At 44.0% G+C, this 25,900-nt stretch overlaps 1 protein-coding gene across 1 annotated transcript in view; it reads right to left on the bottom strand.

Moving 5' to 3' along the window:
* RFX3 (regulatory factor X3) overlaps positions 1 to 25,900 on the bottom strand; it is a 604,963-nt gene that overhangs the window by 60,488 nt on the left and 518,575 nt on the right. Inside the window, exon 12 of the mRNA XM_030193816.1 lies at positions 2,872 to 2,969. Coding sequence (XP_030049676.1) covers positions 2,872 to 2,969 — 98 coding nt within the window. The remainder of the gene's footprint in view (positions 1 to 2,871; positions 2,970 to 25,900) is intronic.

Raw genomic sequence — 25,900 nt, 5'->3', positions numbered from 1 at the left:
TTACTGCTGTAATCCCTACACCAGCTCCAAGCTGGCATTAGAGTTTACAGAGCGTTGGGGAGGAAAGAAGAGCCCTGTTCAGCATGAATCTGCATGCTAGCAAGACCCCCATCCCCCCAACAGAAGAGCTGCAGCCCTCCTGGCAGGAGACCTGACCTCCACTACAGGAGCCCTGACTCCTGACCCCCCCACCCCCGACAGGGCTGGAGGTCCAGAACCCCTCTACCTGACAGTCTAGAGGCCCCGAACCTCCCCCCGTACCTTTACACGATGGAGAAGGGAGTAGCACTCCCTTCTTATTCTTTATATGGTAGTGAAGCCACGCTCAGTGCATCCAAGGATGCACTGGGCAGGATGCCGCTATCTTGAAGGTGGTGCTGGAAGGAGGAGGGCATGCTACTCCCTTCTCCATTGTGTAAAGGTACAGGGGGGTTCGGGGCCTCTAGACTACCAGGTTGGGGGGGGAGAGCTAGGCCACCAGGTGGGGGCTGGAGGTCCCCCTCTGTTCTGTCAGGGGATCGGGTTTCTTGCGGGGGGGGGGGGGGGGGGGGGGTCATAGGGACTCTAGGCAAGCAGGGCCTCTGTCTGGGGGGGGGGGGGGGGGTTGGGTTGGGTGGGCTGGAGGTCCACTGGACCTTCAGACTGCATTGCTGTTTGACAGGTCCAGGCTTTTTTTGATAGCCCAGACCTGTCAAACAACTTCTGCAGGAGAATTGTGCCTTGGGTCATGCCCACAGAAAAAAACAGGATAAATGCTACAAAATGAATGCAATTTAAATGTGAAGAAGAGTGCCCTCAGAGATATCCACTTCCTTTCAGCGGTTAATGATAACCTCTGTCAGGTGGTATAGCACTTTATCCATCGGGCTGCTCTTCATTTAATACCATGCTATGTGCAATTTGTATCACTTGTGTAGTCAAACATAATAAACTTAATAAACCTTCACCAATGATGGCCAGCTGCCACTTAACCAACGTTACAATATCAGCAATAGAAATAAACTTATCTTTGGAGCCCCGTGTCCTCACTATATGGACACCTAGGGCTCCTAAAGTGCAATAGCAAAGGACTGCTCTCCCCTGTAATCGCCCAGGCACAATCCTCCCACAGAATTACCCCCCTATGATCAGAGCTAATAGTGTGCCTAAATTTACATGCTATTAGCTCTGATGATAGGGGCATTATTGCCCCGTGCTATTCTGGTATTAATTTTAGAGTGCTGTTTGGGATAGTGTGGAACTTCTGATCATCAGGGCCTTAGTTTAGATTCTGTAAACTGCCCAAACAAAATCTATAGTCACAACTGCAAGGGTTGTGTGAACCTTAGAAGGATATGGGTAGGGTCAGGGGCGTGCCTAGCACTTATGTATATGAGTTATACAATACTACCAGTTACGCACCTGCCTACAATTAGGGGTGAGCATTTACACCAGCCATTGAGCTGGTGTAAATGCTCATGTCTCAAGTTAGGTGCACAACTGTGGACTTAAGTTAGTATTCTAAAATGGCAGTTATGTGTGTAACTACTGTTAAAGAAGTCACGATTAGTGCACATCATCCCAACAGAACTTTATGGAACCTTTTGAAAATTACCCCCTACATCTACAAAGCTACAATAAAGGAGGCCTAATCCACCCCCTCGATCTGTTTGTCCTTGGCAAGGGGGCCACTCTTCAACACCCTGGGTAAAATGGGAGAGGAACACAAGTGGTGGGCAAGCCAAAGGGTGGCTTAGAGCCACCTAACCATCTTTAAGGCCTGTCAGTGGCTCCTTCCTCCTCTAGCACATATTGGTTCCCACTACCACTGCTTTGAATTGTTCCCACCCAATCCCCTGTCCATCCTTCCTCCTCTCTGCTTGACCAGGGAGGCCCAGAAACCATATGGAAGATGAAGAAGCAGACACAGTGGAAGATGAAGTTACAAGCCTTTATTGTAGAGAGCGAATAAAAGTACATGCAATACAGCCTTGATTCGCCCAGTGGGTCTGCTTCAGGGGCAATATAATACCTGAAGGAGTCATCCTGTCCCTTTCCCCAAGGTAAGAGAACTAAAGTGTGGTATAAACAATACCCAGAAAACACAGAGCATCCTGTGTGTTGAATGCTCTGTGTTTCCTGGGTATTATTTATACCACACCTTAGTTCTCTTACCTTGGGGAAAGTGACAGGATAATGCCTTCAGGTATTATATCGCACCTGAAGCAGCCCCACAGGATGAAACACGGCTGTGTTGGGTGTCCTTTTACCCACTCTCTACAATAAAGGCATGTAAATTCATCTTCCACCACATCTGCTTCTTCATATTCCATTTTACTGGTACTAGCGGACCACTTGCCCATATGCATTTTAGGTTTTCCAGAAATTGTATAGCCCTTAACAATGTTGTGCCCTCATCCACAGAGGAGAACAGCCTTGGAAGCTCAAAAGCAAGAGCTAATGACCAGAAGATTGAAAACAACTTGAAGGAAGATTTTTTTCCATGCAGCATCTAATTAAAACTGTGGGATAAGTTGTCAGAGGATATGGTCAAGGCAACTAACATAGTAGGGTTCAAGAGAGGTTTGAATAAGTGTGTGGAGGAAAAGTCCAAAAAAGATTATTAGCCAGGTGGACCTGGGAGAGCCATTGCTCATCCCTAGAAATGAGCTATGAGAAAGACATTTCGGTTTTGGAATCTGATGGGTATTTTTGACCAGGACTGGCCACTGTTGGAGACAGGATGTTGGATTTGATAGACCTTGGTCTGACTCAGAATGACTGTTCTTAATTTTCAGGCTATCAGAGCTACAGAGATGGTAACTTGATGTTGCATACTGCTTTTGCTATTTTGGGTATAAACGAAGGAGAACCAAGAAAATGTACCTTTACCTTGGTCTGTATCATTCTTTGTGGAATATTGTTCATGGCATTAGTTAGCCAACCTTCAAGGCTTTTTGCAAAATTGCGAATGGCTTGGGTCAAGGCACCTAAACATTAAAAGAATAATAAAAAAAAAAGGGGGTTAGTAAGATAAAGCACTTTCCTCATTGTTAACAAACTTTCTCTACCTGAATATTATATAGCTTAGTGGAAAGACATCATCCTACCAAATTCAGCCTTCTTTGAAATGCTTGTTTAAGAAATTGTTCATGTGCATTCATCAGAAGACAAAAACTTAAGTTTCAAGTTTGCTTTTCATTAGGTTAATACAATCAGTGATTCTGACGTGTGAAGGTCTTCCAATTACACCACAGATATAAAGTCTTGATTCAGAGAGCACTATGTTATCAGTCATAATAAACAGAGTATTACTTTGAAATAAAAATTAGCACCTGATATGGAAATGCATGTAACCCTGGCCTCACCATAAACAGTTCGGGCACCAGCTAGCTCTTCTCGGGTCAGCACCCAAGACTGGAGCCACAAAACAAAGTTTTAAAGTTTCTTATTCACTGAGCTGGGTGCAAGTCAGGGCTGGACTTACTCCATTAGGCCATAGGGTGTTAAGCTAGGTATTTATTTATTTATTCTTTATCTTTCTTCATTAGTCCGGGAGTAAATAAACTTCGCTCTCACACAAAGAACTACTCCAGTCCAGGTTTTGTAAGCCAAACACAAACTTTACTGAAAACTCTGCAATAAGCAGTTCATCCAGCTTTTTTGTATTCTGGAGGCAAACAATCCTTCTTGGTATCAACAGTCAATTTATATTTCAAGCAGTTAACTTGTTCAAATTGAGGTTAAGTGCCAGTTTTAAGACTTCAGTGTCAGTTCAACAGTCCATTTGTAAATCCTATGGTCAGACCTCCCTATCTGCCCACTCACTCCCAAAGGGGTACCTCTCAGGGCTACTACCTTTGGCTCCGAACAGGCTCCTTCCGTACCAAGGGCGGGGCAGTGGGGTGTTCTGCCTCTGTTGCACGGAGCAGTCGCACAGCTGTCCCCTTTCCCCTCTGATGTTACTTCCTGTTCCGGGTCAGGGGACTGGTAGAGCTGACAGCCGTGCAACTGCTCCATGCACCCCCTTGCTAGGAGGAAGGAGATAATGCACCCCAGGGGGGTGTAACGAGCTTCGGGAGGCAGGGTGTGTCGCGCCTTGGGCAGGGAGGCTCCAGTGGCGACCTACCCCTGGTGGAAAGCAAGCTAGGCACGCCACTACTTCCCTGTTCCTTCTCTCAGGCTGGGTGCCACTGCTTCCCACCTAGAGCACTCCTCCACTTCACGGTTAATGCTTGTACTGGCAGAAACCTCCAATTAATTCAGCTTTAGTTTTTTGACCCCATCCAGGACACCCCCTCCCCACAAGGGTCCCAATGGGGATAGAGACAACCAAAGACCTCATGCTGTCCCCCGAACTCCATCCCTATTGTTATTCAATAACCAGAAACATTTCCCTCAGCACTTTCCCATAAACGCTCTCCTTGGGGCTGGGCTTCACCCTCTCCCTTTCCAACCCACTTGCCTCCCCATAGTGACTCTAGGGAAGGGTTTCTCATCTGTTTAGTAATCCCCATTATAATGGAGGATTACATGCAGTTATCCAAATAGTACCACCTGCTGTCTGGGTAAATGCCACTAACTGGACCACCCATTCATTTTCAGTGGCTCTATCCATAAAGTACCACTGAAAATCATTACAGAACTCTCTGGCACGATTTGAACACTGCAAAGCAGTACAGGGTAGAGTAAAGGTAGAGCCAGAAGTTATCCAATTAGAGGCGATATCAGTGTGCTAACCAGGTAACTCTGTGGATAAAGTTAGAACAGCAAAAACTATTTCCTAACTTTACTGGATTAGCTATCTGGATAGCGGGCTTGATTTTACTGCTAACTGAATAGCAGTGCCAGTCACCGCTCTGTCAAAATACTCTGCACCAGCCACTGTCTGGATAATGGTGCTGAATATCTGTAACCTCTTTTTTTAAACTGCTGCAGCACTTTATAGTGACTTTAAATCTGGTTTTCTGCTGAAAAAGTTGTTTGTAACTGTCGCGTTCCCGAGGACCTTGGCATACTGTCAGGCTTCTTCCCTGGGAGCACTGGATTCGTGAGTCCTTGGGCCACTACCATGGAGCGGCAGTGGCAGGCAAGATCACCTTCAAGGTAGAGACGAGACAAGACTGGACTGGAACCCCGGACTGGAGTTCTACACAGGACTGGAACGCACCGGACGGGTGCGCACTGGAGTGGAGCCCACTGGACTGGAACGCACTGGAGTGGAGCCCGCTGGACTGGAACACACTGGAGTGGACCCACTGGACTGGAACATACAGGAGTGAAGCCCGCTGGACTGGAACACACTGGAGCGGAACCCACTGGACTGGAACCCACGGGACCGGAACCCGCTGGAGAGGAACACTGGACCTAGGCTTCACCTATGCTTAGCCACCGTTCCCCGAGGGTTGAGCCCTCAGGTTCGGGCAGCCGGCAGGGCTTACAGGAAAAACCGGAACTGGAACTTGCAAGCAGGAACAGCAGGAATCAGGATACAGAAGTGCCCCCAGGCACCTAGGCGAAAGCAAGGCAGACAGGCAGGGAATGTCCGGGTTCCGGCAGTAGGCAGGTTCAAAGCAATGGTCAGGTCAAGGAGCAAGACTATGGCTGGAGCTCCAGTATCAAGGAGTACTGGCAACAGACAGAACAAGGGCTGAAGCTCCAGAAGCAAAAGAAAACACACATGGGAAAACCAGAAGGCTAAACACAAGAAGACTAGGAAACTGAACACAAGCTAACAAGAAAGCTATGCCCAAGCTAACCAGTCATACACTAGAAACATACACTAAGCAAACACAGGAGATCTAGTAAAGCTGTACACAGGCTAACATGCAAAGCTGTGCCCAAGCTAACAAGTCATACACTAGAAACATACACTAAGCAAACACAGGAGATCTAGTAAAGCTGTACACAGGCTAACAAGCAAGGCTGTGCCCAAGCTAACAAGTCATACACTAGGAACTCACACTAGGCAAACACAGGAGATCTAGTAAAGCTATACACAGGCTAAAAAGCAAGGCTGTGCCCAAGCTAACAAGTCATACACTAGGAACTCACACTGAGCTGGACAATGTAGCAGTGCACAGCGCACTCTACATACCAGGGCCCTTAGATGATGCAAAGGCAAGGGCTGCAGCAATCTCCTTGCCTCCAAACAGAGGCTTGACACTCAGAGAAGTCAGCCCACAGGAAGGATAAGTGGGAGCCATCTTGGATACTGGCATAGAGGAGTCAGCAGCCATCTTGGAAGAGGCATAGCCCACACAAGTGAGGTCCAGCAAGGCAATCAGCACACAGAGCCAGAGAGAAACTAAGACAGAGACAGACACAGAGACAAGCAGAAGCCAGCACAGCCACTGACTCCCAGAAACAGGGTAAGTATGAGGGTGGTCACGGCCACAGACATGACAGTAACATAATACGGCAGAATAAAGTTATTTTCAACATATGGAATCAGTCAAAGGGGTATGTGGTACTCGCGTAAACCAAAACTAAAACTAGTTTAGCATTTTAAGGGTTAAAAAGTGTGTGCTGTCAGGAGATGCAGTGCATACCACTGTGGTAATCAGGGATTGGCTCAAGCCCTGACAGGAAGAAAGACAGAAAAAGAAACAACAACAACAAAACCAATAGGACCTCATGACTCCTGTTCCCTAACCCCAGCCCCCCCAAAATGCCTTAGCTGCCCAGCAGGGCCCAAAGTCAATCATCACCAGCTCACTGATCCCAACCTGCCTGCTGTTCTAACCACTCCTCCCCCCTGATGCTCCCAACACCTCCTTCCCCCTAACTATGTGGACTACCCTTCAATCTCATAAATAACCCTGGTGGCCTATGGCCTTTGGACTTCTCAATCCTCACCTCCACCCTGAAGATTTCCTTGGTGGTCTATTGCTCCTGTCACCTCCTCCCCAACAACAAAATAGGCTGGGGCTTATGGGATCCCCAAAGTTACTGCAATAATTAAACTTTCCTCTACTCTGAAGTCATCTTAAATATTATTAATATGTACCCCTTCAGAATATTTTAACAGCAGCAGATTACAAACCCATTGCAATCAGATCACCTGCAGGGACTGAGAGCAGCTACAGAAACAACACAGCCTCCTTCAACACTCAGAAAGTTGACATTTCTTGGATCTTCCTCTCCAATAAATCTGGATCAGACTTCAGGGAGCCATTCATTATAGTTGACAACCTTAAAGACCTCTAGCTATCATCTGCTGGCAGGTGAACAGCTAGGAATAATATGCTTAGGCTCCAGGCAAGGCAGATACATGCCATGAGTATTTGTGTGAAATATGATGCAGCATTTTTTAAGCCACTGGCCTTCTTCATTCTATGATCCATTAAATGGAAAACAGCAGCAATAAAAACAGAAGACTTGATGTTCAAAAAAGGGGATGTCCTCTTATACAGAAGTTGGCAGTTATATGGCTACACATGTAGGATGGCACATATATGGTGGCAATGTCCAAAAGTTAATGCCTTTCGGAAAACACTACAATATAGAATAAAGCGTGCAATTGGAATAGTGGTCCTCTGGGATCCAGGTATTTATACACCTAATTTGCCTATGTCAAAGGCAGTCCTGGCTTACCCTGAGCCAATTTTTGTCATCACATCCCCAGCTTGGGGCCAATCTTGTGGAATGAACCGCACAAATATTAGGGTTTATACTATGAGAATGGACCCCCAAGTTTTGGACTTAAAATATTCCACAAACTTAGATCCCATAGCTCCCCTCCCTCCTACTTCTGATGTTGCTGCCATGATCTGTCTCCCTGTTTATGTGCATATGCAAACTTGGCATTCCCTCCCAAGCTTCCTGACTGTTCCAGTGAGCTCAGTAGCAGACTCAGTGATCTTCAGACAGTCAACTGGAAGAGGGCAAGCAGCAAAAGGCATTAGGTCTTGAAATGAAAATGCAGACCCAGCTCTGTTAACCACTGAGCTTTCTCTTTTGATTATATTGCAGTCCCAGTCAGTTTCAGCCATCTACTAAACTTTCTAATTTAAATTAATGTCACTCAACATACATTTTTAATGTGAATAATATAGAAAATAATTATTTATTCATATAAAACATTCTCAGATAATCCAATAAAACTCCCCCCAACAACAGGTTCAAAGCAGAAGTAGGATGTTTTACTTTACAATTCAACACATAAAAAATATTATATTCAAATTCTGGTGTCATGTCACTGACAGCAACACAAACTTCCTCCACGGCCAGACACTGCGATGACAATTCTATAAAAGTTAGGTGTCATTTGCATGCCCAAAATCAACATCAAAAGCTGGGAACACACTCAGCACTATTCTACAATAAAACAAGTGCACACACATACAGCATGTCGCATACATGTATGCGCTCTGAAAGGGGGCATGTTTGGAGCGAAGAGCATGCATGCACTTGGTGGAACCAGCAACCAAGTGCACAGGACATATTCCACAAACATCAGGAACATGGATGGCACATATAAAAGATGTGCCCAAATGTACACAAGCTACAAATAGCAACTAAAAGCCAGAGAACATGTTTTTTTTTACCTGGAGTGTTATTTGGTGCATTGTGCTGTTGGTTGGTGTCTCGGTGTGAAACAGTCCTCTCTCAGCTACTAACTAGCAACCTCTCTGTCCTCACCTAACCCTCACTATCCCCAGTAATATCAACTCAGCACCATTTTGTATCTTTCTACCAAGCACCCTCTTCAATCCTCTAAATACCTGACCCCTTCCACTCTCATCCGTCTTTGTGCAGCATCCTGTGTGTGTGATGTGTCTATTTACCACTGTCTGTATGTGTATTTGGCTGTGTCTATTTAAACCTGTGTGTCTGTGTGTGAAGTCCTGTATCACAGTTGGTGGTGGGTAGTAGGTGTATGTGTGAGTGTGTGTGTGTGTGTGTGGGGGGGGGGGGGGGGGGTACAAGAATGCAAACAGCTAGAGAAACGCCTAGAGCCCACAGGGTTGCCAGTTCCCGCCCAATTGGATGGCTTTCCATGACCCGTTGCGGGCAATTTTCGCTGGCTGCAGGCTGCGGGAAATTGGGCGGTTTTTAAAAAGCCACATTGCGGATTTGGGCGGTTTTCTTGGGCTTCTATTGGTCCAATAGAAGCCCCGCAGAGGCTGGGTTAACGACGTCGGGGGTGGGGTTAGTGACGTTGGTGGATACATCAGGGGCGGGGCTAAAGACGTCGGAGGAGAGGTTGATGACATCAAGGGTACGTCGGGGGCGGGGTTTAACTTTGTGCGGGTTTTGGGCGGGGAAAGTTTTTTCAACCTGGCAACCCTGCCCACAATGTAGAGGTGACAAGCACTTCCAGTTCACCTGAACAACCCTTCAGGCCACAGCTAGCATCAGCTATCAGGCTGACTCATGTTGCATTGCTCAGTTTCTACAGGCCTTTCCCTAAAGAGCTAAACTATTCACTTTTCTCCAGGGCTTTTTTTGAGGGGGTTCTTGGGGGTACTGAGTACCGGCACCTTTTCCATTGTTTGCTAAAATTGACCCATGGACCTCAAGTTTAAAATTATTTATTATTTTATTATTTATTGCATTTGTATCCCACATTTTCCCACCTATTTGCGGGCTCAGTGTGGCTTACAATACATTGTGAATGATCGAAATACAATTGGTCACAGTACGATTATGGGGTACGTTGTGGAGAGTTATGGGAAGACAAAGTCAAAGTCAAGTATCATCTGGGAATAGAACAATGGAATGTAGCAATGGGGAAATGATAGGGCGATAGAACAATAGCAGGAGAACATTAGGGTATAACAATTTTATCTGTGGGTGGAGTTTTAAGTGTAGTGAAAGTAAGGGGAAGAGAATTCAGAAGAGAGTGTATTGGTGTTTTTCTATTAGCATGTATGGATTCATGTGTTTTGGTCTTTGCAGTAAATCTTCTCAAAGAGATGAGTCTTCAATAGTCTGCGGAAGTCGGTTAATTTGTGGATCGTTTTCAGGTTGCGTGGTAGTGTATTCCAGAATTGTGTGCTCATATAAGAGAAGGTTGATGCATGCAGTACTTTGTATTTCACAGCAGTGACTTTACTTTTATTCCAGTTCTCTCTAACAGAAGAATAGTTCTGGTGTAGGCCCAGAACAGTCAGGTTCCTTTATAATATCTAACCCCTGGACAGAGCTAGGAAGTTGGTTTAGCCAGACTTCTGTAAACGGAACCTGGGAATTACTCATTGGGTAGCTTTGCCCAGAAGAGTTATTCATCTATAAATGCTTACATATGAAAGAGTTCAGGCTCTACACACTAATTCTGCCTAGTCATAGATTCTGTGACTGGTTGCAGGGGTCTGGCTATTATTGTGGGATGAGTCCCTCAGTAATCACCCCACCCTTGAAGAGTGCCCTAGCATTTGAGTACCGGCACCTTTTTTGCTAGAAAAATGCACTGCTTTTCTCACACCATGAAAAACTTCTGTAAGATGACATGCTTCCCCCCTGTTCTCAGAGCACCTGCCCCCTCTCCTCTAAACTTCTATCCAGCATCTGGCCCCTGCTGCCCTCTGCCTCTACTGCTTTCTCAAATCAGAAGCAGCAGCAGCAAAACAAAAGAGAGTCACTGCGGGACTTTACTGTACCATAACTGTGGTTGCAGGCTCTGACCCGGAACAAGAAATGACATTGGAGGGAGCGGACCGGCAGCTGCAGGTATGTACAAGTAAGGCCCGGCAATGGCTCTTCTGTTTTGCTGCTGCTGGTTTGGGAAAGCAGCTTGTGAAGTACAAAGTCATTACAGTGATAGCTGCTGAATTTCTCTCAGTCAGATTAAATGGCTGTTTGCCATGAAAGATTACATCTATTGTGTTTACTTTGGGGGCAATTTCTCCAAGTGGGTTAATTTTGCATACATATGACGTATGTTCAGTGAGCTGGGGCATCCATCCCATGAATTGATAGGGATGTGATGTGCAGGCTGATTATACATTACGCAGTCCAATTATTAATTTCATGAGACCCAGATTATGTAGCTATGCCATTGTTATAGATGGGGGTCTGAGTGGGGTGGACACTTTCATGTGCTTATTGTAATATCTGTTTACTAAAGTGAAGCTAGTTATTCTGTATGTCATGGAAATAACCATGTAATGGGTTCTGCCTCTGTATTAGCCAGTAGTCTGGTGTATCCATAGATCTAAAGGGAATGGGAAGGGGTGTGTCCTCAGTGGCAATAAGGCTTCCACATGATTTACATGGCTTGTACAAGAGCAATCTTGGTGATCAGAAGATACAGTAAGAATAATCCGAATCATAGTTACCTGATGCTAGGGTCCACTTTGGGGGTCAGCGCTGAAGAAAAAGATCTGGGTGTTGTTGTAGATAATATGCTGAAATTTTCTGCTCAGTGTGTGGTGGCGACCAAAAAAGCAAACAGGATGCTACGAATTATTTTAAAAAATACTATACTGCCTTTGTATCGGTCTATTGTGCGTCCGCACCTTGATTATTTTATTCAGTTCTGGTCGCCGTATCTCAAAATAGATATAGCGGAATTACAAAAAGTTCAAAAAAGAGTGACCAAAATGATAAAGGGGATGGAACTCCTCTCGTATGAGGAAAGGCTAAAGAGGTTAGGGCTCTTCAGCTTGGAAAAGAGACAGATGAGGGGAGATATGATTGAGGTCTACAAAATCCTGAGTGGTATAGAACAAATAGAAGTAAATCGATTTTTTACTCGTTCCAAAAGTACAAAGACTAGGGGACACTCGAGGAAGTTACATGGAAATACTTTTAAAACAAATAGGAGGAAATATTTTTTCACTCAATGAACTCTTTGCCGGAGGATGTGGTAACAGTGGTTAGCGTATCTGGGTTTAAAAAAGGTTTGGACAAGTTCCTGGAGGAAAAGTCCATAGTCTGCTTTTGAGACAGAATGGGACGCAACTGATTGCCCAGGGATTTGTAATATGAAGTGTTGCCACAATTTGGGTTTCTGCCAGGAACTTGTGACCTGGCTTGGCTACTGTTGGAAAACAGGATACTGGGCTAGATGGACCATTGGTCTGATCCAGTATGCCTACTCTTATGTGAGTGCTGGGATGACAGTGGTATAAAAATTAGGCTGAGTGTTAGCTATGTGAAGTACAAAGTCATTACAGTGATAGCTGCTGAATTTCTCTCAGTCAGATTAAATGGCTGTTTGCCATGAAAGATTACAGCACAACCCAGTACATTGACCATGTCTCTATTATGTTTACCTTGGGGGCAATTTCTCCAAATGGATTAATTTTGCATACACCATGACAGGAATGAATCTCACTCCTAAGCCAGAGTACGTGGAATATGATCTCAGTCTCTCAAATTTACTGCTATCACTTGCTGTAGTACTTGCATTGTGCCAAAAAGAGCTTCTTTCTGGAGTTCATAAGATGTAGCACATATAGGGAACTTATCCAGGTGCACTTGGAAGTTCTTTTTGATCAAACCTGTGGTACACAAAATGATTGGAAATATTTCTGTATCTTTCTGCCACATTTTCTTGATACCCTAAGGATCTTCCCTCTCTACATGCGATTCACTGAGTAATCGGTTGGGACCAACACCTCTATAATCAATGCTGTTCTGGTGTTTTTCTTTTTTATTATTTAATGCAGATATGCATGTGACCCTAGTAAAAAGGAGTGGCATCTGTAGTCTGTGCAACCACACTTTAAAGGACAGGCCTACAGTACACTTGGGTTGCTTCATGTCCCAAGGCTCTCTTACCATCAATAATGTATTGGGATTGGGACTGTGTGCCAATGTGAGTACATGTTGCCAGATCAGAGAGGGTGAAGAACCATTTGCATGCATGAAATACACTTAACTCTGATGCTTTAACAATGAAATTTTTTTTATTACAAAATTTTAAGAACAATTTTATTTTAAAAAGGGGTACTGTTCATAGGTATGGAAGGAGACCACCTCTGGGAGAAGAGGAGGACAGATATCAGGAGGTGGCTAAGCTAAGGGGCATAAGATGATGGACATCCGGATGATGTCAGCATGCTCTAAGGCATATGTTAAGTCCCCAAACGTATGCTGCATGTGCCCTAGAACACACTCCATCCTTAGTGCACTCTTCTATAAGCCTTAGCCTCTGGTCTAGAGCCTCCTGCACCAATGCATCTAGTGCCTTATCTTCTGCACCACCTGGGTTTGCAGACTGAGCTGTACCCCTAGATGCCCACAGCGGATGATGCATTGGCTGCATGAGTGGCAGGAGATGGGGATCGCTGAGGACCTGAACCTTCTCAATGTTAGAGACAAGAACTACTTCCTGATCATCATCCTCTTCCAGGAGTAGCACACCAGGATGGCCAGGGATGGAGGGAGTTGTGAGGGATGCTTGGCAGAGAGGTTGGAGGGGCTCCAACAGGCTCTGCTGTTCGTCTTCCAGCTCTGTCTCTTCCACTGTTTCTGAGGGCAGGGGCCAGGCATGCACCTCTTCTCCAGAGGGTCTGGCAGCTTGATGACAGCTGTAGAAATGAACAAGAATGGCAGCCATCAGACCCTTGAACTGGGTGGGAAATGCAATAAGAATGACATCATTTTTTCACTGTTTAAGGGTTGCTGTAAGGTGGCAGCAGCCTAGCAGGGGATGTATGTATTTCATGGACAGAAACCTGTGTTAAAAGCACTCACTGAACAGATATCCCCAGGACTGAACAGAGATGTTCCAGGAGAGGCCTTAAGGTATGAGGATTAGAGATGATAAATGAGTATGGTACAACTATACAATACTAACAGCTGCTGTGGAGCCTACAGCAGAGACATGGTGAGCCACATGGATCAGCATATGGCCTTTCTACAATATTTGTTGGGTGGTGGCACTAATGATCTGAAAATGAGGACTGGCTTGGAATGGAATTGGGCACAGGGACTATTGGTCTCTCAGAATAGTGGCAAATACACCTTCAGAGACAACAGTGCATTGGGGTAAAGCAGGACATAGGATATGAGGCTCCTCAAAAACATCAGCAGTTTCCCTACCCTGAGAAGGATGGGGGCAACAGTGTTGAAGGAATCCTAGAGGGGCTCTTTTGAGTTAGATGTTGTGCCAGCTGTGCATGTGTACTTCCAAATGGCATATACTGGATGTGGGCTCTCATGGTGGCAGGTCACTGATCAATGTAGCTGTAGCAGTGGTGCTAAGACTGGGTCTGATGTAATGACAGCAGTCATGTGTGGATGCCCTCAATGTGCCAGCATATGAGTGCTTGGTACTGACCTGTTCCCTCCAGCATCTGGGCATGGACCCTCTGGAGCTATTCAGGTCTCCTGTGGTACAGGTACTTGGCCTCTTTTTCATGTCTTCAATCTATATGGAAAGGAGAGAAGTGAACAGAGAGGTTGAATCAGTATCCAGGGCAGGATTTTGCTATTCGCCGTATGTATGTCCTGCAGGTTGGTGATCTTTTCCCACTCCCACTTTGTAACCCTCCAGTTCTCTGTCACTCCTGTTTGGTACTGGACCTGTGCAGTGTTTCCTAGAACTTATTCATTTGGAATGATATCTGAGCATAGTGGACCAAGTGGATGGCAGACATCTGAGCAGTGCTTTCTAGGTCCTTGCTCTCCCTCCTTGCATAGGGCTACATGTGCTGTCAGACTGCAGCACACATATACAGTGACAGCACATGGGAACTTGTGTTTGGGCAGGTGAAGTGGGATGTGCTCGTGTGAGTGCTCATGGCATGTTACATCCACTTTCTATCTTTTCATAGTCCCTATCTAATCCAGTTGACATTAAGTGCTGGTGATACATTTGTGGCCCATCTGCCACTCTAACCCATGTGTACCTATGTTATGCATGGATACAGCTTCAGACACACCTATTTCCCTTGCATATCTATTCTAGTACTCTCTCCTCAGTTCTAACCCTCTCTGTTGGCACTTGCCTCTCTTGGGAATGCAGCATTCCTGTTAAATTGCCTTTGCAGTCTGTCCCAGGCTCTTCCCTTCTTTAGATGGACACTTCTCTTGCCAGGCACAGGGAAAAATCCTTTCCCAGGGACATTCTGGCCAGGAGGAGGGTGTCCCCAAGTCCTAACGCCAGCATCAGCACCTTACCATCTTCTCACTTCCAGTACTACAATTCTCCCCTCCCCTTCCAGTGCTACAATTACTTCTTTTGCCCCTGGTACAAAAATAAGTACCTGAATATATGTAAACCGCTTTGAATGTAGTTGCAAAAACCTCAGAAAGGCGGTATATCAAGTCCCATTCCCTTCCCCCCTTCTTTACACAGCAGCGAGAGTTCCATTCTTTGCTACTGCTGCTGTGCACATCTTAAGCCCATACTTGTGCCTGGCTGCCTGCACTACTGCAGGTTTTAAATGCAAGGAACAGGCAATTCCTGTTTCTCATGGGAACATAGGAAGTGCCTATTTCTCACTTTATTTATTTTATTTTTATTAATGATCTGGAGGAGTGGCCTAGTGGTTGGAGCACCGGTCTTGCAATCCAGAGGTGGCTGGTTCAAATCCTGCTGCTGCTCCTTGTGATCTTGGGCAAGTCACTTAACCCTCCATTGCCTCAGGTACAAACTTAGATCGTGAGCCCTCCTGGGACAGAGAAATATCCAGTGTACCTGAATGTAACTCACCTTGAGCTACTACTGAAAAAGGTGTGAACAAAATCTAAAATAATAATAAACCAGGAACAGCCTGAATAAAAGAACAAACCAACAAAGGTGAGAGAAATACCATGTACAATATACAATTACTGCCAATTAAGTGCTTGTTAATGCCAATAATTGATTGTTCAATTCTTAAGACCATCAACAGATTTCTCGTGTGGGGACTGTATATCACCTAAATTCTGAGCAGCTGAGCAGTTGGACAGTTGTTAAACTATACGGAGCAACACTGGATTTTTCAGTTACAGACACTTCATCCCTCAGGATTGAACTCCGTGACTGACCGGTGGTCTTTGATCTGATTGATTAAAATTATATAGACGGTATCCAATCAGAATGTGTGGTTTGACGATCAGCTGAAAGCTACTTAAAAGTTATTACCGTGCTTTGACGCCACGGCCATTTATTTTCTCATGCAGGAAATCATGTGCGGTATGAATTTGTTAGTGTTTCTCTGTTGACTAAGAATGTTTACACCATCTTTTACTCTCCAGTGAACCTCTTACCTGAAGAAGAATCCGAAACCTGGCCATGTTGGCGGAGGTTCTTTTCTGGTGAAAGTTGCTGCCAGCTAAGTGTTACATTATGCACCTTATCACAGTTTTATTTAAAGAAATTTCTGAATATTAATATGTTTTTTGAGAGTGAAAAATCAAGTATATAAAAGAAAGCTAAAACTTGTGGATCAATGACGATTTGTGCCACACCACTATTGAAACGAAACAAAGATTTCTAATGGAGTGAGCTGCAGAATATTCTGACGATCCTCTTCACAAAAAAATGTATATGTTTAAGTAGTTTGACATTGAAGAGCAGTGTTGACATGATGATAAAGATCATTTGTGGACATGCAAACATTTAAGACGTGAGCTCCATTATTCAATTCTATATAGTGTCTTGGACATTAAGACAGAATAATTGATTGTTAACACTTAACTGACTAATTATTTTTCATGCAGATCTGGGATCCATGCCCAAATTTGGGTGACCTATAGAGAATCTGGAGGTAAATGTCTATGTCCTAAAATGTCAACGTTGAAAAGTTATACCTGCTACCAAACACATTTAGGATTTGGTAATCAGCTGCTACTGAGCAGCACTTGACTGGAGGGATTGGGGGGGGGTTCCTTAAAACCTACAGCAGTGCCAGTGGCCAGGCACAAGTGTGGGCTTAAGAAGCGCTGAGTGGCAGAAGCAAAAAAAGGGAGCTCCTGCTGTTGTGAAGGGTGGAGATGATGAGGCTGGGTTTTGCCCTTAAGCTTCGGCAACCTGAGGCAGTGCCTGAATGGTTTACCCCTTAAGCTGTCCCTGACAACACTGTGTTTCATGGATATGAGTGTGCAGAGAATTTTGCTGATTGGTAATCCTACAATAACTCTACTAAATTTGAGGCCTTACTGATAAGCTATGATGAAATATTTCTCTACCAACACATCCTTTCTGTCTGATGTTTGTTTGCCTACAACAGTGTTCATTTGTAAGGCCGGGGGACTAAGGGCAGCTCCACTAATCCTAAGTGTGGTTGCCTAACTCTCAATAATACATACTTCTTCCCACCTTGTTCATAGGCTTTCTGCTGGCACTATCTCCAGAACAACTGCTCTGTTTTCCTGTGCAGCTTTTGGTGAGTTTTGGAGTAATTCATCTATTTCTTTGACGGTACAGGCTACCAGGAATAGTTGCAGTCCCACACTGGATGCTGTATTGCATGTGTTCTGCACATGCACAGCTGCAGTTCTAAAAGCATTCAGATTGTTTTTTTCCACTGACTCACTGGATCATAGTATTTATTTATTTAAAATATTTATGAACTGCTCTATCCAATTGCCCTAGGCAGTGTACAACACAGGAATTTACACAATCATTCAATTATCACTAAGACCCCTGACGCAGTCAGATTGCCGAAACACAGACTATGTCAGGTTTTTTAATAAAGCCACATCATGGCGCTAACCTGTTCTTGAAGGCGCTTTGTGCTTTTTTTTTAACCTGTTGGAGTTTGAGTTATATAACATAAACACTCCAATACTATTCTTACAAGACTAAGCAAACAGTGAAGAAGTTCAGACACCATGCACATCAAGCTTATCAATAGCCACCTGATGCAGGAATAAAACATAACAGTTGTTCCAGTGGCAGTGTCTGAGACAAGACTCTGGGAAAGTCAGGGGGCATTAACAAACCCGGCAGAGACACAGCTTGGAAGGATTGGGGACAGGATCATGTTGGCTGACTGGGAGAAACACTATCCCAATTGGTAAGCACCAGGTGGCCTCATCCTGCATGGGTTCAATTACCAACTGCTGGAACAATTCTCCCTAGCAGCTGTTACCCAAATCCTAAACACGCTTGGTAGCAAGTGTAACTTCCGGAGTCAATCTTTTAGAACATATATAGTCCCCACGCTCTTGTCCTACCCAAAACACTTTAAGACCACACCCTCTTGCAATTTGCACATACTTGGGTTTCATATGTGTTTATTCTGGCTTTGTAACATGGGGACTTAGAAATTTATGCAAGATAAAGGTTTAAGTGCCAGTTTATTTATGTATCAAATGTGAATAGGGCTTGTAAAATAAGGGCCATTTTGTACAATGTTCCACCGTTACATCTACAATTATGTGGAAAATTGCATACTGAAGCTTCAAAACATTAAGAGTTGCTTATTCCAGAATTTGCACACCACTGTACATGTGGAAACTGCTTGGAAATTGGCCCCTGTATAAATGCAGGAGCACTGGGATGTGTTAAATTATTTCAACAATTATACTTCCTGTGTGCTGCAGACAGTGAAACTATGGCCTTTGGCTTTGTGCCTTACAATGTGGCCGAAATCATTTATCATACAGTCTCTTATACGTTATTAGCTAAACGTTGAATGGATATACCTAATAAAACAATCAGAAAACTGTTTTAGTTGAGAGATGTTAGAAGTTTATTAGGGATGGAAAATTTTGACCTGAATTTTCTCTTTGAATTTTCTACTAGATTTTTGCAATTCTATCAATAATAGAACAGCTATATCATCTTGTGGCTGCTATGGTTTGATTTTATAACAAGACACCATAGGTGAAAAATGCAAAAGAGCAAAGCACCTATTTTATAAGGACAACATGGGCACCTATATGCCTTTAGAAAATAGGCTACCAAAACCAATCCCCAGTAGTGGGAAAATGCTGATGCACAAATTTGTACCTGCTTCGAGAAAGGTGTAAATTTATATTCAATTCTTTTTTATTAACTCACCAAGTAACAATCAAAGTATTGAAACAATGACACTTTTTACATAGGTAGATAAGAGAAACACCCCTCCCCTCTTCCCTTCCCTACACATTCATCCCTCCCTCTCCCTTCCCCTCTTACTAACAAATTTCAGTCTCATGCATGAATCCTTGTCAAATTTATTTATTTATTGGGATTTATTAACCGTCTTTATCAAGAGATTCACCCAAGGCAGTGTACAGCAGGTACAGTTTAACATAAAAATTACAATTTTGTTAACAACATAATAGTAAAATAACCAAGAATAAACATAAATACAATAAATGAGTTAAACTTGAAAAAAGTAAATTGAAACCTAATAACAGAACTACCGTGAAACAGTATCAAAATATACATATTTAACAGCAGCGGAATTTAAATACCAGAGATATAATACAATGTTAACATAATACTAATGATATATCTAATAAGCATGCATTAGAGCATTCAACTAACATAGATATGATGCTAAATAGTTTCTACAATATTAAGTTCAGTAACTGTCCTCTAGCGGCAGGAGTGAGCGTCTCCCAAAACGGGGACCATCTGTATTGAAACCTTAGGATTTCCTCAGGGGTTGCATTATTCACTTCCAATCTCTCCAGTCGTAATAAGAGTATCATCTGAGCACGCCATTGTTGTATGGAAGGCGTCTGGTTAGTAATCCACTGTGTAAGAATCACTTTCTTAGCAATAATAGTAGCCCGTAACACGAAGTCTTTAAATCCATGAGGCACTGGCGGGGGTGTAAATTTGTGTCCTCTACAAGTGTACCTACATATTTTATAAAATTTATTCCAACAGGGCTCTTAAAACTTTTATGAACAAAATAAAGAAACGTATATACCTTTTAACAACTGGTTAGACTATCTCAATTGAAATCTCACTGAGGTAACGGAATATGATGATGGTCACAAGATACTATTTGAAAAATAACAACATTTATCGTTTATTTATTTACTATACCGTTACTTATTGCATTGGCAAAGCAAAACGGTTTACATTGTAAAAATATACATTTAGAACCCAAACATACAAACTAAGAAATCTATTAGTCGATAGGAAAGCACAGCAAAACCAGAAACATCCATACTAAGAGGTGAGTGAACAAAAATACAGTACCATTCATACAAAAACCAAGATTTGATTTTCTTTAGTAATTATACATAAGAACATATTCTAAACTAGATATATGTTCTATTTTTGTTGAAGAGTGAATGCTGCTGTATATGGATAGACAGTTGTGTTATCATTGAGCCAATTACAGCAACCCGCATCTTATATAACAGAAAGCCTATAAATCCACTTTTAAAAACCCCAACAATCATTCTTAAAAGTATGCAACATATGATGTATACTTCAGTGTATCCAAATATGTAAATTATGATAACTTTTCAATTATAATCTTTAAGTGGCAATTTTCAAAAAACATTTATTCACCTGATAAATACTAATTTTCCTGGGTAAAGGGCTGTCTGAAAATTGTTGATTCTTAATCTGGGTAAAACTACCTGTGGGGTTCCAAAGTGCGTACTGTTAGTTGAATCAAGAAAAGAAGTTCCTGGATGATTGTTTTGGGTGGATTAGGCAACAGCATGCATAGATTGTGCTGTCAAATGCATATATTCAATTTTCAAGTCAAATTTGGACCTCATAAAAAGTAGATGCAAAGTCTGCAGGCCAGTGGACTTTCCCTTAGTACAAAGCCATGGTTGCAAGTTAGCCATTGACTTTGAGCTTAGGCAAGCTATTTTGAAAATTGCTCTCAAAGTATCAATTATTAAAGATGAGAAAAATATGAGACCAAAATGGCAGCTGAGAGGCAAGAGGAGGTGTTCAAAGTGGTCTACTTTTCCATCTGCTTTTCTCATGAGGAAATGCAAGGAAAGGGTAAAGGGAACTCATCTAGCAACTCTTATTAGTTCTAATAGGGGAAAAGAGAAACATCTGGAAAGCTGTTATTTTATACCACTGGAGCCACAAACATCTAGACAGGCCACTGTTCACGGTTCTTTGCATATACTGTGCCCTCTAAGCTGAGCAGGAGTCCTCCAACTGCATTGCTGCCAGTAGGGGGAGGTGCTTCAATATTATGTTTTCAATTGCTATGGACAGGCAGGTTCTCTAAAGTCCTGCAGAGCTTGCCTGTCCTTCACTATTGAAAATGTGATAGTGAAACAGTGCCCCATCCCACTGGCAGGACTGTAAGTGGAGGACTCCCACTCAGAGGGAACACTGCTCGTATGCCAGGAGCAAATAAGTCTCACTCGGGAACCTCAGGCTACTAGGATACTTATCTTTTTATTAGCAGCAAACAGGAATCACAGCAAACAAGTAGATACTCAGATGCAGCTAATTATTCATCAGCAGACAATCAGCTAAGTAGGCCTTCTTTTGCTCCTACCCTGGGGATGCAAAGTGTGAAGAGTACGAGGACATGGAGTGGGAAATGGCCAGGGAAGGGGAGAGAAGGGCTCCTTCGGGGTGGCCTGAGTCCACTCGTAGGGGTGGTCGCCATAGATTCCGGTCTCCAAGGATCCAGCATGTTAGGGAAAGCAGTTGGTCACTTTCCTCAGAGGAAACAGTGAGAGCCAAAGACTACAATTCCCAGCAGCCCCTGAGGGAGACAGTAGAGCAAGTAAGAATTATTCACACTACCAGTCCCAGAGGGCTAAGGGGAAGGAGGAGACTCTGAGTAAGTTCAATCAGGGGAATGAAGAGCAGCTAGGAGGGGACAGGGTAGAAGAACCCATGGATTGGCAATCAGGGACGGTGGGGAGAAAGAGAGAGAGGAGAACCTGGAAGAGGAAGCCATGGATATCTCAGCTCTTGCCAAAGCAAAAGGTAGAGAGTTAAGAGGGCAGATGGCAGCCTGGTTCTCTGGCTTGATGCAGGGAGGCAAAAGGTGGCTGCATCAGAGGTGGGATTAAGGAACGAATGTTTCAACCTGGGTCAAGTGGGAGGTTGTCAGGAGTTGGTGCTGACAGTGAAAGAGTGGGACCCTTACATTCCCCTGGACTGACTGGTAATATGTGAACAGGGGGAAAAATGATGAAGCGGAAATGTGAACTGTTTAAATTGGGTTTTGTGCTGTGATAAAAGTGAACTGTGTAAATTGGGGTTTGTGCTGCAACACTGACTCTCTCCCTAATCAGGAAAGTTGAAGGAACCTGAGAGAAAAAGGTGGGGGGGGGGGGGGGGGGGGGGGAGAAGGGCGCGCACAGAGACTCTCCTTCCCTTCCGTAGGAAAGGGGAAGGGAGAGAGACAGGGATTGTTTCAGAGGGAGTTTGGAGCTGAGTGGGGGAAGTGGTGGTGGAATCCGGGACAAACTGAGGGGCCACACCCACCTAGGAGTCTTAGTCCCCAGCAGGGGACAGCTAAGAGGTAAAACCTCCAGACTGTAAAAGCGAAGAGGTTGAGCGAGATAGCCCTGACTGTGGATTACAATATAGCTCTCCCTGTGGTCCAGTGGATTGCAAAGGATCTTATGGAATTCCAAACCCCAGAACGCATCAATACATTCTCTTCTGTACTATTATCCCCCGTAACTTTAACACATTTAAACCTTAATTTTACAGGTAAAAAATATTAAGCCCGATTGTTCTCTTGCTAATGTTCTGTTGCCCTATCAGTATCCGTTGTTCTTCTATTGTTCAGTCGTTCTTCTCCATTGTTCTATTCCCCTTAACGATATCCAGACCTTGTTTTAACTTAACTCCTCACAATGTAACCATAATTGTGTTGTAATAAATTGTACTTCCATCACTACAATGTATTGTAAGCCACACTGAGCCCGCAAATAGGTGGGAAAATGTGGGATACAAATGCAATAAAATAAATAAATAAATAAAAAGAAAACTTCCAAACTGTAAAAGTACAGAGATCGAAGAAGGCAGGACACAGGCTGTGAGGGGGCCCTATCACACTCCTCCGTGGCTGGGAGCATTTACAGAAGGCAGTAACAGACTATAGACACCAGCTCTGCTTCACAAGGTAGGCCTTGCACAGACCTTGGCACTGATGTCAACACAAAATATATTTCAGAGTCCCTGCAGGTGTTGTTGCAGGCAACTTAAGATGGAATCAGCAAGAATGTCCCAAGTAAATATCCTAATGAAAGTCCTGATATACAAAATTTTACAATAGAGATGATACTCTCTGCACCCAAGAGGTAGGCAGTTCCTCTAGCCAATCAGAAAAATGCAGAAATATAGAAAAACTATGTTTATGCCAAATAGCCAGGTACAGTGAGAACCAGAGATGTTCCCATCTCGCTGTACCTTGCTGTGTCTTTTGGCTCCAGGCACAGCCCTGATAACAAAAGGGTCCATGCTGGAAAACTATGTAGGGAAGGAAAAAACATGCCTTGGCAGAAATCTCTTAGCTAGAGCAGAAAAATATGCAGTTTTATATGTGGTATAAAGAGACAGTCCGGCCGATATTCAAATTGATTTAACCGGCCGGAAATGGCCACCGACCAATTAAATCACTTGTTTATGGATATCGGTCATTTTCAGCAGCACTTAACCGGTTATCTCCACTGAAAATAACTGGTTAGTGCCGAATTCAATAGCAGATAACTTGTGGGTGTTCCATGGGCAGAGTCGGGTTAAGTGCCAGTATTCAGTCCCTGCATGCATAAACCACTTAAATCGGACCAAATAAATAGAAGTCTTATCTTTAAGAGGTTTGGTTTATGTGGTGAGGGGCTGAATACTGATGTAACCGGCTATGTGTTAGCTGGCTCAAAAGAAAACAAAACAAAAAAAGGATACTCAAGGGGGGCGTGGCAAGATGGCGACCTGAAGCTCGTGCGCTAAACGGTCTTGCTGTCCTCTAGCGTTTTCCACTTACTTTTCCTTTTGCCGATGCCTCATACGAAGAGGAAGGGGATGGCACAAGGCCAACCGCTGATGGCCAGAACTTCGTCCCCTGTCCAGCAAATATTAGACCACTATGCGACGAGTCGCCCACAGACAGCCGGTTTGGCGAGTCCCGCGCAGAGCGTCGATGAAGGAGCGTTGACTCTCCAGGGCATAGAAACAACTCTATCGCCTCCGGAACTTAACCCACCACCTTGCCCTGCGATGTATAGGAGCGAGATAGGAGCCCTAGCTGAAACGGAGTTTGTTAACAGCAGGATCCAGATCGGCGGTGCAGCTCCTAAACCAGCAGTGAATACCAACTTGGAGTTTGAATCTCCCGTGGAGGCTACATTGAAATCCGGAAGGCAATTCAGGATTTAGCGGTTGCAGTTACTAAATTGGCCCAAGACACGACTCTACTTGTGAGTAAAATGGACAACTTAACCGAATCTCTGGAGAATGTTAAAATTGAAACTGCAAATCAAGTTCTACAGACAGAGACAGAGGTTAAAAATATAAAATTCACAATGGACGCTTTGTTAAAAGATAAGCTGATTTCAATTTGGTTGCGGTCAAGGACATGTGTTTCACAGAGAACCATGACAGGGATATAGTGAAACTGGGCTATAATTTGTTCAGGAAAGACAGGTAGGAAGAAAAGGAGGGGGAGTGGCATTATATGTTGAAAGATAACACTAAAGCTACAAAATTCCAGGAGTTATGGGGTAAGGATGAGCCACTGTGGGTCAATCTGGAAAGAAGGAATGACAAATGGTGTGATGTACAGGCCTCTTTCAAAGACAGAAGTGGACAGAGATTTAATTGACAACATTCAAAATATAGCTGTGAAAGAGGTATTACTACTAATAGGTGATTTTAATATGCCAGATGTTGATTGAAGTATCCCTTTTGTGTGGTCTTCTAGAAGTAGGGAGATCCTGGATTCTCTACAGGGAGAACTGTTCCAGCAGTTGGTAATGAAACCCATGTGGGATGGGGCCATTCTGGACCTAGTGCTAATGAATGGGGAGAGCATTTCTGATGTTATAAGTAGGTGATCATCTGCCATCCAGTGATCACCAGATGGTTTGGCTCAACATTAAGACAGGTGTGGAGAGGATTCATTCAAAAGTGAAGGTTCTAGTCTTCAAAACAACTAACTTTGTTGAGATGGGGGATTACCTCAAGGGGTTGTTAGATAGATGGGAACATCTGGAAGAAGTAGGAAAACAGTGAGCAAAACTAAAAGTAGATATTTTTATGGCAACAAACCTGTTTCTAAGGAAAGTAAATAAAGTAAGAGGAAAAGGTGGCTGGTCTATCCTGCAAAATTCATTAGTCTCCTGTGGATACCACAACACTACTTGTCTCATGTCCAAACATCGCAGGGCCACAAAGTCCCATGGATAGTCCTCCGCTGCGAAAGACGGCAGAAACAGTGGCTGGTTCAGGTGAAAAGCCGACACCACCTTTGGCAAGAAGGATAGAACTGTCCTAAATGGGACCCCCGAGTCCATAAAACAGAGGAAGGGATCATGACACAAGGAGGCCTGTAGTCCTGACACTCACCGTGCCAAGGACATGGCCACCATAAATACAGTCTTCAGGGTCACGTCCTTCAAAGATGACCACCTCAGAGGCTCAAAGGGAGCCTGTTGATGGCTCTCAGAACCAGACTAAGGTTCCATTCCTGACAAGGAGGCAGCAGTGAAGGCTTAAGCCAAGCAACCCCCTTCAAAAAACGCATCACATCTGGATGCACAATCAGAGGAGCATTCTCAATGCGTCCTCTGTAGTAAGCCAGAGCTGCCACCTGGACCCACAGTGAATTACACACCAGGCTTTTCTGAAATCTCTTCTGCAAAACGCCCAGGATCCTTAACAAAGAGGCCATTCGAGGGTCAACCCCTGTGTGGCACACCAGGAATTGAACGTGCGCCAGAATCGCGCTTACACTAATGTAGTAGACCGCTTGCAAGCCTGCAGAAGGGGCCATGTCGTAAGACCAAATTGGAAGGGCTCCTCTATGGGGACGGGGCCTTGACACAGTAGATCCGGCACAAGAAGCAACAGAAACAGCTCATCTACAAGCAGATGAACTAAATCCGTGTATCACGGGTCTTGGGCCAGTCCGAGGCCATCAAAATCACA

The sequence above is a fragment of the Microcaecilia unicolor genome, chromosome 2 (assembly GCF_901765095.1).
Source record: "Microcaecilia unicolor chromosome 2, aMicUni1.1, whole genome shotgun sequence".
In the NCBI taxonomy this organism is placed as follows: Eukaryota; Metazoa; Chordata; class Amphibia; order Gymnophiona; family Siphonopidae; genus Microcaecilia; species Microcaecilia unicolor.
Note: the sequence above shows the minus strand (reverse complement) of the source record. Positions and strands in the feature narration are given on the sequence as shown.